The sequence below is a fragment of the Lepidochelys kempii genome, chromosome 2, assembly GCF_965140285.1.
Source record: "Lepidochelys kempii isolate rLepKem1 chromosome 2, rLepKem1.hap1, whole genome shotgun sequence".
NCBI lineage: Eukaryota > Metazoa > Chordata > Testudines > Cheloniidae > Lepidochelys > Lepidochelys kempii.
Window position 1 is genome coordinate 116553129 of NC_136381.1, and position 14269 is coordinate 116567397.

At 40.1% G+C, this 14269-nt stretch overlaps 1 protein-coding gene across 1 annotated transcript in view; it reads right to left on the reverse strand.

Annotated features, from left to right (window-relative positions):
• The window catches only part of BMP6 (bone morphogenetic protein 6), a 163805-nt gene that overhangs the window by 23077 nt on the left and 126459 nt on the right, over positions 1-14269 (reverse strand). The window contains exon 3 of the mRNA XM_073332087.1: positions 1365-1513. Coding sequence (XP_073188188.1) covers positions 1365-1513 — 149 coding nt within the window. The remainder of the gene's footprint in view (positions 1-1364; positions 1514-14269) is intronic.

The window sequence follows — 14269 nt, forward strand, 5'->3', positions numbered from 1 at the left end:
TAAAATTAGTGATGCCACTTCTGAGCCACCAAGAATAGAGACATTAGGGGAAAAACCCGGGGAAATTTTGAGGGAAAAGAGGCTGGATACCTTTCCCATAAAGAGCTTAGAGTTGGGGAATAGAGTCATATCAGTAGCTCATACAGATAGGTGGACACTAGCATCCCACATTTCTTTTGGCAAAACAGACACTGGACAGTCTCTGATCTCTTGCTTGAGTTTTATGGAGGAACTCCAAACAGGATGAAGAAAATGGAAAAAAGTGGAAGGCAGACACAATTCCACACCACTCCATGTTGTCCTTCCCTTCTTACATTCTCCTTTGTCTCCTCCTTCCCCATCTTCCATCCTTTTCTTCCACCTTCCCACCACCAACCTCCCTTTTTCCATCTTTCAAAGTTGCCATGGATTGTAAATGTTACTGTTTCTTCTGCAGTTCTCAGTCCCACAGTCTGCAAAGCCATTCTCACACGTGGAATCTGATAAATTGCATCTCAGGGTTAGAGTACGACACTGGGAGACAAACTCATGGGTTTTATCCCCAGTTGTGCTACTGACACTCCATGTCATGCTGGACAAGCTGCATCTGTGCATCAGTTTCTCCGTCTGTAAATTGATTATCATAATACTTCCCTACCCCACAGCACTACTGCAAGGCTTAATTAGGATTTGTAATGTGGATCACAATCCTTCGTGCTTTTCATTCATGTTAGTGAAAATTCTGCTGCTGCTTCTTTCTGGAGGCAATGCTTTTATCAGCAACTGATAGATTGAAGGCAGTGGGTGAAACCCTGGCTTCATTGGAGTCAATGGTAGATGTGCTTTACCCTCTGATGTTTTTAGGGACAGCTCAGTAGTAGGAGGGATTCTGGGGTAGCAGAAACAACAATTGCAGCAAATCTAGCATCAGTTTTAAAGCCATTGTACATCTTAAATGTGGACCTCTTTTTAAAAAAAGTTACACTGGAAAATGTTTCCATGAATTGAAAAAATAAAAAAATAAAACTTATTTGGCTGGATTTTCAGAGGCGTGGAGGTCAATGGGAGCATCAGAAATGTAGAGCATCTGCAAGCCAGGCCACTTGTGGCGTTCCTATGAGCTATCCATGACAGGATCTACATATGGAATACATACAACAGGCAGAACGGGGTACTCAAAGTATTTTAGAGAGATACATAGAAGGCCATCAGACAGACAGTAAGTAGCCTTCCATCTGTGCGCTTGAATGCATTGCCTAGTCTATCACATAACAATTGTACGCTTGGATACATTACCCAGACCATCACATTAGGGCTGATGCTATAAACAATTAACAAAGACAATCACCTGCCAGATGAATCAACTAAGGTGGTCTGTAACCTACCATCCCTGGTCACCACACTCAGCTGGAGTCCCATGTTATGCTGAGGGTTCATCACCCACATGTTACTGGTGGCAGTGATGTCAAACTCCAGCCAGCCTTCTTCTGAGGCCCACACTGCTCTGGTATCCAGCAAAAACAGATCAGAATCTCTGCAAAAGAAAACAGGAACATAGTCAGGCGGGGGTTCCAGTATTCCCCATGTGCTTCCACTATCACAGTAGTGGGAAGAGTCAAAATTAAAATATTACTCATTTGTTACTTTAATTTCACCATGAAAAGGCATGTGCTTCTGCACATATAGTTCAAAATGTTACAAAAATGTAGCTGTTTTCTAGGCTTGTGGAACCCACACCAGCTACAGAAATGCTAATACTTAGGACTGTATGTTGGTAACTGGATTTTAAGCCTTACCTCAGTGAGGCCTGGGTGTAAATATAGTCTAGAGTGTACAGTGGCCAAAAGTTATTACCATGTCTCTCTGTTTCCTAATATGTATCCCAATTTATGTAAAGGGCTACAATTCTTATGTGTGATGAGCCAATATTGCAACATTAATAGGGGTCTCTGACACCAATCCTATCACTATTTCTTTTGCAAAAACACATTACGATTAATAAGAACGTACGGAAAATGAGAAAACAGGTTACCTGTTCCTTTTCTCCCATCAAAGATTAATTACAGAAAAAGTTTTGTTTGAGTTACATTTTATTTTTGGCCAAATGCTATGTCATATTGCCCAGTAGTTTGGTTTACATGAGATCACACATGGAAAAATAAGTGCGTCAGTATATTAGGGCTCTTAGTGCAGCTCCTTTTTATAGTGGAAAGGCTTTGCTCCTCTCTCAGCTAGTGACCACATTCTGTGGTTGACTCAGCAGCCTTTCCCACAGGAGTCTTTGCATCCTCCCTTCCAATGGGAAAAGTGTTTCAGGGGAAATTCTGTGACCTTCACCTCCAGGAGCAGCAAGTGGTGGGGCTGGTTAGCTGCTGTATGCTTTGGAAAAACTCTCTGATTGCAAGAGTTGGGCTTCACCAGGCATGCTGTGTACCTTGGAGCACCACTACTATTGAGGGATTAACTGCTGAATCAGCCCAGAGTCTTGTAATACATCTTCCAGATTGCTCCCTGGCACCCTCTGAAGTGGGCTACACATGTGCAAGAGAGTCCTCTTAGTCCGTGTGCTGTCTTTCCTCTGAACTTCCCTCCTCAATCTGCTTCCTGTAAACCATCTCTGCCCTCTTCCACCCTAACATACTTCAGCCTGCCTTCCTCTAATCCCCAAACCCTAAATAACTGACACATTACCTCCACCCAAAACAAATGTGTTTGGTCACAAAACTCAGAACCATGTATGGAGAAAACCTACACTTTCACAAACACTCATAAAGTATCAAATTAACAAAGAGTATGAACAGATCAAGTTGAAATTCAGGGCCTGATTCACCACTATCTTGCATTTTAGAAAACCTTTCACATGTGTGTGGAGTGAGTGAAAAGTGGTGTAAAATGCGACCAAATCAAAATTCTCCACTTTACACCAATGCTTGCTTTTTACACCCACTTTGCACAGGTATGAATGGCCACATACGATGAAAAAAACACTAGAAAAATCATGCTTTTCAATTCAACTATTGTTCACAAATAGGTTTACAGACTATTCAATAGACCTGCGTCAATTTTTTAAATTGTGAAAAAAAAATTCCTCTAAAAATTCTCACCATTTTCCAACCAGCACCACTATTCCACTAGCTTTTCTCCTTGGTACAGATTTATGAAGCCAGCTATTGAAGTATTATTCCACAGATGTTATAGGTGACGCTAGCAGAAGCACCTATAGTTAAGGTAGCCTGATACCTACCACTATAAGGCCTGTTTTCAGCTGTTGTAACTTTATCAGAATAACTACTTGTGCTGAGATTTTAATTTTCAGGAAAACAAAAATGGCTTAGCTGTTTCCAGGAACAAAATTAGGAGACAATGTTTTCCTCACATTAAAAAAATGTTTGCAGTCATTTCATAGAGAAGCCCTAGCACTCCCTGTTTTGGAGCAAGGGATTTGAAATTTGACAGAAGCCTGCTATAAGTAGGGATGTGCCTTTTGCTATCCCAGTGAAAATTTACCAAAATTTGTTCATGCTCAGTAAAGACTCAGAGTTCAGCAGCTAAATTCTCTGAAGATTCCATCTGCACCGAGAATGCTCCATCCCCACATAACTCCTACATGGCAATCTGACCGTTTGTATGCCATCCCCGCAGAGCAACAGAGCATGCACCATCATATGGTTACATGGCAGAGCAGAACTTTCCCTGCAATTGCTCCTCCTGCCAGCTGAAGGCCACTGCAGCTCCAGGTCCCAAAACTACAAGCAGCCTCTCCTGTGCTTTCAGGCTCCTCTGCTGGCATTCAGGCAGCATGGAGAAGAAAGTCTAAGTGAAATGCAGAAGGGTGAGGAGTGAGACAGACTGAGAAAGGGACAAGCTGGAGTGGTCAGGCTTGGGAAGGATGGGAACAGAAAGGGGTTTGTAACAACTACAGCACACTCCCCTCCAGAAACCAGTATTAAGCCCAGGATTCCCAAGTCTCAACATTCCTCTGCTGTCTGAAAATATCCGTGAAACCCACTGGCACAATATGCATCTGTCTAATCCTCCTCCTGTGGTCACAGACCCCCGCAGAGGATAATAACCTACTACTATTACCAATTATTCTGTTAGCTCAAATGGCAGAGGTCTGTGTTGCAATTCTAAAGGTTCTAACCCTACTGATAGCTCGTGGGGTGAGGCGGGATAAATATGGTTCTCCAGGAGTAATTTTCTAAATTTTTGCAAAAGCAAACTGAAAAACTTCACCAATGTTAAGATCATACAATCAAGCACTTGAAACTTAAGAAATGACAAAAATAAGGTTGGCTGCGCAGTCTTAATGTTGTCCCCATCTGTGTATGCATGATGATTGCTCAGGAATTAATCAGGGTTGTGTAGCTAACAAGGCTGTTGCCCGTAAACTCCCTGCCTCATTTACTGAAGAAGTTGGAAGGTGTGCAGTGAATGAGGCAAGGGATTGCAGGAAGAGAAAGGAAGCTCTGATGGTTAAGGCAGCTGAAAGCTACCCTGGGGAACAGGATTCTATCCCTACCTCTGCCTCAGAATAGTCACTGAAGCCAAATTTTTCACAGGTGGTCACTAAATATGTTTTCCTCATTTCTTGGGTGCCCAACTTGAAACACCTGTGGCCAGATTTGTGGAAGAGCTGAAAACTCACAGCTGCATTAGAAATCAATTGAGCCCAGTTCTGAACCTATGAAGTGCTGTAAAATGCTAAATATTCAGAAAAGTTAGGCCCTTAACCATCTCGAATTGGGCACCCAAAATTAGTGGACATGTTTTACTTTAATCTGTCTGTGCCTCAGTTCCTCAATTGTAAAATGGGGGTAGCGAAGATTGATTAAGGTTTGTGAAACACTCAGATTCTATGGTGTTCCTCATGATAAAAAAAGCCCATGAGAAATATTAATTCAGTCTTCAGAGCAGGGTTGAATAGTGTGCCATGAGTAAGGCCTGGCGCCACACATTGAACAATGAGGATAAACAAAATATTTACTAGCTAGCCTTCAGTGAGCACCATTCATCCTGCGCAGTGAATGAGGTAGCGGTCCTGTGGAAAAAAATAGTTTGTGACTATATTATTAAAAACGGTATCATACTTTTTTCATATAGGAGCAGCAGAAAGGTAGGAATGGATAAGGGACATGGACCAGGTAGAGAAGACTGGAGGGGAGCGAAAGAGAAAGAATGTTAGTGGAAGAGTCAGAAATGGGGTGGTCTGAGCAAGCTACCTAGGACCTGACAGGAAAGAATGTCTACAGCATAGACTCAAGACAGACAGAATCTGATGCTATCACTGATTTACGCACAAACTTCTCTTCATTTCAAGGATACTACGTAGCCTCCTACATATGTAGAGAAGAGAGGACTTTTGCATTCAGTATATAGAAGTGAAGTTCCAACACCATAATGAACCATTGCTTAACACTTAGTTAAACTGTCCCTGGTATTTTATATCCACAGACAGTTCTCTTTTTCTGCATTTACACTGTGCTCATCATCACTGTGATATCTGAGAACCTAATCAAGATTTTAATCATACTTAATACTCAAACTCCTGCAAGTAGTTAATTCAGTAATGTTTGTGCAGCACATTAAACACTGTATAAGTGATAGGTTTGTATTATTATGGGGAAGTAAATAAATGGGGGGAACTGAGGTAGTGAAGTGAAGTGATTTTTTCCCAAGACTACATACAAGCCGACTGGAGAGATGAGAGTCAGGAATTCCTCACTCAGTTAGGAGCTCGTTCCTCTAGACCTCATTTTATGGGTCTGACTCAAAACCCACTGAAGTAAATGGGAGTGTTTCCATAGCCTCCAACTGACTTTGGATAAGGCCCTGAAATCAAAGGTCAAGACAACAATTGCAAGTGGCTGAAAGAATCTCACAGTCTAAGGGAGAAGTATGATTTGTCTGTGTGAATCATAAATTCTGCCCTAACTCCAGTACTCTGGAAAAGGATCCATTTATAAATATCCAGATATAAATATCAACTATAGCTACTATTCTTAACACCAGCATCCTGGCCATGTAGTCAGGGCATTTATGGGAGGAATAGTTTGCATCTAATTATGGTGTTTTCCCCTGTAATTAAATATTTCTTTAGCTAAAATCTCAATAAACCTTTCAACAAAATGTCTGTGGGTGTTAATTCATTTTAATTATTTAACTAAACACTAATTAGCTTATATTTTAGTCAAGTGGTTAATTTTTGTTACTATAATTAGTGAAATCGCCAGATTACAATAATTTCTCTCTGTCCTGAGTACACATTATAACATGGAATTTTGCCACAGGAAAAACACCAGTGCTATAAAAAGCTAAATTTTACAACATATATATTGGAAAAAGGTTTTCTATTTTCCCAACAGTCTTCTTTCTCCCTCTACCCCCTCCCCCAAACTAGGCAGAAGTTTTCCCAAGAAAGCAGTGAGAATAAACAGAGCTCTCACTTTCAAACGACTAAGTTAACGGCCTCTTATTTTAATTACGGATGAGGAACAACATTTTTGGCTCAGCTTCAAAGCTCCCAATTACCCAGGTGTTTAAGGGATTGTTACGCATTGACAGCCATTTACTGAGGCATTAGTTACTATAAGTCCCTAAAACTTTCTTCAGCTGAACATTTTTGTTTACTTTTCTTCAAAGACAAGTTGACATAATAGTCTAGACTGCATAACGTCAACCTCAAAGGAGATTTTTGCACAGAAATGTGAGGGGGTTTTACTGCTTTATTTTTTAAAAATTTAATATCCTTTCTTAATACTTTTTTGTATATCACACTCAATCTATAGTTTGCACTACTTCAGATCTCCAGAAAAATTATTCTGGGTGTGATGCTGCTGATTCTGGGTGTGATGCTGCTGATCAAGACCTTTTCTTCTGAACAACCAACACGAATAGAGTGAAAAATTGTACCCACCATAAAATGTAGTCTTACAGAGTTAAGATTTTGAAGGTATAGCCTAGCCCAACTGTAAATCAAATTCTTTCCGTATGTTATTTTTAGAGTTGCCTAGAAAAAAGATTTTGCTGACATGCAGGACATACTGTATAAATTGTGTGTAGAACATGATACATGCAAAGTTATAACATGGAATATTAACAACATTGCAATTTTAAAGCACTTTTATTCAACAGATCACAAGGAACCTCACAAAAGTTAGGAAATTGGAACTGGATCCTGCAAAGAGCTCAATGCAAGGGAACCCCTGTGCCTGTAAGAAACTAAAAGAAAGTCAACGGGCTCCATGTGGGTGTAGGTTCTCTCCACATGGAACTCTTTGCAGGACCAGGTCCTTAACCCTTATAACCCTGATAGGTAAGTATTATAGTATTATTTCCATTTTACAAATGGTTAAACTGTGAAAAAATATTGCCCAAGCTCACATAAGCAGAGTCTGTCTCTCCGGACTCCCAGTCCAGTGCTTTAATCACAAGACCAATATACTCTAAATAGACCATATCGCATCTCAGAATTCAGTTGATTTTGCACCAACAGGGCTTTTCTTTGTCCTTAAAAAAGAGCGGGGTTGGGAGGGAGCTAAAGAAGTTTCCTTCAGATTTTGGAGGGAAAGATAATTAGCTACAGGACTGAACATTTATCTGCTAAATTCACCCCAGAACAATTTTGACTTTTAAACCACTTTAAACACACACTCACACCCACCCACCCTCCCCTTCCACTCAGGAGTAAATATATGCACACTATATACAAATCTGACCTTAGCTTGAGACAGATTGACGTTAGCTTTGCCATTTGTTTTGAACAAGCCAATTCCAATCCAGTTGGGGACAGTTATTTTCTAAACTATAAACACTGCTTGCAAATCAATTTTCCCTTTAGATTAGAAACTCAGACAGCATTTGTATAAATATCCTGTTGCAAAGAGAAAGACTTTACTACCACTAACTGACAGCTAAAAATAATGAGAGTTTTAACCCTTAACGGAATGATGTTCTGTTGCAGAAGAACACACTATATAAATGGGAGAAATGAAGGACATACCCCACCCCGATTTTATCATGTGGGAGGAATCTTTCTACGCACATCAAGTTACCATATTTCATTCTTGATATGAATGAAATTGTTTAATAAATGTTGACCATTAAAGCACCATATCCTTCTTTTGATCTTCAGCTTAAGCCATTGCTTCATTTTTTTTTAAATAGATTAGCTGTTTGGACAGTGTAGGAGGATTCTGAGGTCTGTACTAACAGGATATTTACACTTGAAAACATAATAATCATCCCAACCAAGGGTTGACATCTTTGATCAACCACAAACCCCCTCAGTGCTCCCACTCCTGACCCAACACCTCGCCAAGAGAAAGCAAGAACGTTTCTGAGCAAAAAATATACATAATGGTGTGTTTCTAGAAATAAATCTGTTTCTTCCCTTCACTTTTCATGTCTCTCTTAAATGAGTAACCCACTTCCAAATAGCATTGGAACTCAAATTCCCTCTTCTGCTTCCACAAACTCAGCATTCTATATATATTTGGAACACAAATGTAAATAGGGTTGAATTCCTCTCTGTTCTGCCTCAGCATCATAAAAGGCTGCATTACTACAGTCTGCCGTATTTTATGAAGGAGAATGTCTCCCCTATTTATAATGAAGCTGGTCACAAGCACTTGAAAGTCAGTGAGACTTGTAACCTCTACATTCTTTTGGTGCTTTTGACAATCTCTCTTATTTTGTGTATTTAAAAAATGTACACGCTGGTGCTGAAATAACCCAGGGACAGAGAATAACCTCTCAGAATATGTCTGCACTCCAATCACAGGATGTAATTGTAGCTTAAGTAGACATACCTGAGCTAGCTTTAATCTAGCTAGCTTGGGTGGCAGAGCTGTGAAGCCTTAGCACAATGGACTTCAGAGCAGGCTAACCACTGAAGTCCTGAGGATTCTGGGCAGGCTTGTACAGACAGCACGGAAGCCCATGCTGATGACGCTTCAATGCTACTGATAGCTGAGCTAGCTAGAATCTAGATTATAGCTAGCTCAGGTATGTCTACATGAGCTGCAGTCACATACTATGATTGCAGCATAGACATAACCTCAGTCTTTGAAAACTTAAAGGCTGAAAAGAAGCAGAAGCTGATAGATGCATTGTTTTATAAAATGTTTCATTTCCACCTCCTAACCTCAGACTAGCCCACAATTTGTTTCAAACTTTTAGACTGCTACATTCAAAATAAGTCCAAAGATACTTCAAATCTGTTTTACAAGACTGTTTTTTACACAATCACAAAATCTGTATAACTGTTCAAAGGGGATGCTTAAGGTAGGTCAAATTTCTGGCCAAACTTAAGTTTCATTAATCTTTCCTCAATGTTCTGCTGAAGACATCAGTGGTTTTTGAAATGAAAAAAATTAGTCTGTAACAATGATTTGATTTAAATCAGAAATTCAACAACTAAGCACTGTTTTTAACCATACAAAGGACAGGAAGGGGAACCACCACATTGCTGACACTATTGAGTCAGTATTAAAATGTTTTCTTTTTAAAAAAGAAAATATGCTTCGATCATACTGCCCTGAATGACTGCCTCAATGTCTCCAGGTGCCATGAGTATCATTTTTACTTTTTGATTGCTTTAAATAAAGACAATGTGAAATCGTTCCATAATGATTTTATGTTATTTTAAGAACTGATATGATAATTCACTTCCTTTTTGTTGCTTTCTCAGTACATGCCGAAATACAGAATTATAGAGCATTCATCTATGAGAATTTCAGTGCAAGGTATATATATTGTAACATCTGTAAGCTTGTCTTCAGCCTTCTCTACAATGGCAAAAATAGGACCCATTATTCAATACCAGTACAGTTCCATCAATAGTAAACAACAGAGTACAGAGTACAGACAGGGCTCAAGAGTAGGGTATTTCTGTTTTTTTTAAACCCCTATGTCATCTAACTCCACTCGGGAAGGGTTATTAGCACTGCCGTAAGGTCCTAATAAGCGAAACCTCTATGAAGTCAGTCAGTGGGGTGGTTTTTTTTCTCCTTAAGAAGAGCTGAATAAGAGTTTTTATTACATGCTTCTGAACCAATGGACACCTTCCCCTTCCCTGCCCCCTACCCCCACCCCACAGCATCCAGTGGCTTATTCTTTTCCCTGGTAACTTCAGGGACACCTTTTTGGAGTGATGCACTTATTTTTGTCCCCTTCCCAGGTCTCTTCCCTGCAGTTTCCCCTTTTCTGTTTCTTGAGACACTCAATATTCTAATCTGTTTCATTCATTAATGGAGGCTTCATCTCCCCAAATTCATGTATTCATGGATTCTCCCTCCCGGTACAGTCATGATTTTTCTTGCTCAAAGACACACAGAGCTTTTCACATTTCAGTGACTTGTTCAAATCCAACGCAGATCAGTAATCACCAAGAATTATCATTGTGACGTTGTACCCCATAATGCTTTCCAGAAATATGTTTATGCGTGTAAATATGACATGACTGGAATATGTTTTATGCTAGATATGCCATGTAACATATTTCTGCAAAGGTTATGATCTACTGGATATATTCATCCTATTTACATGCATGTATCATTTTTGTATTCAAAGTTATGAGTATTGGCTATGTACTTGTTTGATTTTAGGTAGCTTCAGTGAAGAAGTTGGTCAGCTTCTTGAGAAAAGACTATTCTCAGTAACGACAGGTTTCAGAGTAACAGCCGTGTTAGTTTGTATTCGCAAAAAGAAAAGGAGTACTTGTGGCACCTTAGAGACTAACCAATTTATTAGAGCATAAGCTTTCGTGAGCTACAGCTCACTTCATCAGATGCATATCATGGAAACTGCAGCAGACTTTATATATACACAGAGAATATGAAACAATACCTCCTCCCACCCCACTGTCCTGCTGGTAATAGCTTATCTAAAGTGATCATCAGGTGAGCCATTTTCAGCACAAATCCAGGTTTTCTCACCCTCCACCCCCCCACACAAATTCACTCTCCTGCTGGTGATAGCCCATCCAAAGTGACAACTCTTTACACAATGTGCATGACAATCAAGTTGGGCTATTTCCTGCACAAATCCAGGTTTTCTCACATCCCCCCCCCACCCCCATACATACACAAACTCACTCTCCTGCTGGTAATAGCTCATCCAAACTGACCACTCTTCAAGTTTAAATCCAAGTTAAACCAGAACATCTGGGGGGGGGGTAGGAAAAAACAAGAGGAAACAGGCTACCTTGCATAATGACTTAGCCACTCCCAGTCTCTATTTAAGCCTAAATTAATAGTATCCAATTTGCAAATGAATTCCAATTCAGCAGTTTCTCGCTGGAGTCTGGATTTGAAGTTTTTTTGTTTTAAGATAGCGACCTTCATGTCTGTGATTGCGTGACCAGAGAGATTGAAGTGTTCTCCGACTGGTTTATGAATGTTATAATTCTTGACATCTGATTTGTGTCCATTTATTCTTTTACGTAGAGACTGTCCAGTTTGACCAATGTACATGGCAGAGGGGCATTGCTGGCACATGATGGCATATATCACATTGGTGGATTCTCAGTAAGTGCCCAGTCAAGAAACACTTAAGATAACAATGACCTTTAAGAGACACCAATCCACATCTGAGCTTTCCTGGGAATGTGGCAGCGGCTGGTAAAGTTCTGAGTCATGCATGGACATGTGACTTGCCCATGTGACTCCAAAACTCCATCTTGCAGTTGGATTCTGCATAGGAGAGGAGAACGGGTTTCCACCCACAAGAGAAGTCTATTTAAGCCCCTGAAAACTCCTCTATTTTGTCTTCATCTGGCTCAAGAGATAGCCTCTCCACCCCCAAAGAGATGCCTGAAAGAAAGAAACTGGAACAAAGGACAGTAACTATAGGGGTGTGAGTAATTGCTGGACCCAGACTAGAAGGAGGCTAGCCTGTCAAAGAAGCTTATTGGAACATCTCTGAGGGTGAGATTAACCTGCATTTAGTTTCCTACTATATTAGGCATAGACTTGTGTGTTTTATTTTATTTTGCTTGGTAATTCACTTTGTTCTGTCTGTTATTACTTGGAACCACTTAAATCCTACTTTTTATACTTAATAAAATCATTTTTATTTATTAATTTACCCAAAGTATGTATTAATACTGGGGGGGTGGGGGAGGAACAGCTGTGCATATCTCTCTATCAGTGTTATAGAGGGCAAATAATTTATGAGTTTACCCTTTATAAGCTTTATACAGGGTAAAACAGATTTATTTGGAGTTTGGACCCCATTGGGAGTTAGGTATCTGAGTGCTGGAGACAGGAGCACTTCTTAAGCTATTTTCAGTTAAGCCTGCAGCTTGTGGGGGACGTGGTTCAGACCTGGGTCTGTGTTTGTAGCAGGCTAGCGTGTCTGGCACAACCAGGCAGGGCACTGAAGTCCCAAGCTGGCAGGGAAAACAGGAAAACAGTGCTGAGAGGTAGTCTCAGCCCATCAGGTGGCAATTCCCAAGGGGGTTTCTGTGATCCACCCGTCACAATCATCACTCAAAGGTGTTTCATCAGCCTATAGAAATGAATTGTTCCTTTTCCTAGCAGATTTGTGTCTGCATCTTAAAAGCACCGTTAAACTGGCACCCTTGTTGGCAATCTCAAGAGGAAAGATCAATGACTGAATGGACATCTTATCTCAGATCTGAAGGTGAATCTTCCTGATCAGGGTTGAGGAATAATATCTGGCAGCAGAGCAGTATCCTGTGCTGTATCTGTTTTAGATGGATAGATAACTACTGTTCTGTCAATCCACCGCCTTGCACACAATTCACTTTTGTTCACCCCAAATCCAGCTAGAATTTCCCCATACTTCTCTTCAATTTAGCTGCATTAAAGATCAGTGGCTAGAATTCAGGATGTCTACAGACTCTTCTTCATTTAGTACAATGTCATCAAATGTCAGCAAATATCAGGTCCTTATTCAAGCCATTAGTCTAAAGGAAGCAAAAGACAGCTGTTCTTTTTTGGCTTATAAGTCAGCTGCTGGAACTCAATGCAGGTCTTACGAACGTTTTGTTGGCTCCTTTAAAAAAAAAAAACTATTGCTTTTTTGCTTTTGAGCCATAAAACACTGTTCCCAATAGGCAAAAAAAACCAATATATTCCAAATGAATCACTAAAGCAAAACTTTAGCCACAACTTCCGCAGAAGTATTTTCATCACAAGGAAAAGAAAATAAGCGGACTAATGATCAAAGGATAAAAAGTTATTCAAACCAAGTGTGTTTCAAACTTCACGTAGGGCATCCAAAGAGACTTCAAGGCAAGAAGATGGGATGTGTTTAAGTGTGGACTTTCCTAGGTACAGATGTTGGCAAGCACCTGTAAACAAGTACCTAGTGTTTCCCTTTAAGAGAAGCAAGGGACAACAAGGGTACACATTACACTAACCTGGTCACACATTAGGCAACCACACCCTACAGTGTCAAAAATGTAAATAGAAGCTAAAGTTGCAGAGTGGTCAGAAGCTTGTGTTTCTTGCAAAATAGTATCTATTTTTTAAAAAATGAAAAAATCCACAACTACTTAAGCTAAGAGTAGAAGAAATAAAGTTTTCTCTCTAATGACGCTGAGAATATATGGGCCTAATTTTGCCCTTGTCATCAGAAGCCCAATCTGTGTAGACAAGTCCTGGGCATGCATCCAAAGTGCATGTTTCTTTAGCTAGAACCCCCCTCCGCACCCCAACATAAACACACACACATATAAAAATAAATAAATTCCCTAAGGGAACAGATGAGTAAGTGATTAGTAAAGAGCTATGGAGATCTGCGTCACCAGTTCAAATCTAGCTCATGTTAACAGTGACTGAAAATTGCTGTCTGTTTGGCCTAGATGAAACTTCTTTAGGATTCTCAGTTCAGATTCTAGCATGCACCTCACTACAGGCACCCTTGTCGGCAGTATCAACAGGAAAACACAACTGAATGGAGAGACTTGAATTACTTTCTTGAGGTGATCACTCCAATTCCGAGTTGAGGTGCTGCTGGCTTCAGGGTACCAGTTCTGTGACTAAACAGAGGGCTGCAGTATCCAGGACAGTCAATCTTGCATGAGTACTAAATGCCCAATAAAAAGGTACATTTATCTCCCAACTCAACAGTGCAACTTATGTTCATTAATATATTATTTGAAATACAGATATGGCTTGTCAACAACATCATATACAGAATTACTAACAACTACTTTGAAACAAAGACTTCACCAACCTCTAAGAAATGGGAGTATTAATTGCTATGGGCCATATCAGAGTCCCATTTCTCTTCACCCATTTTTAAGTTATAATACTTTACT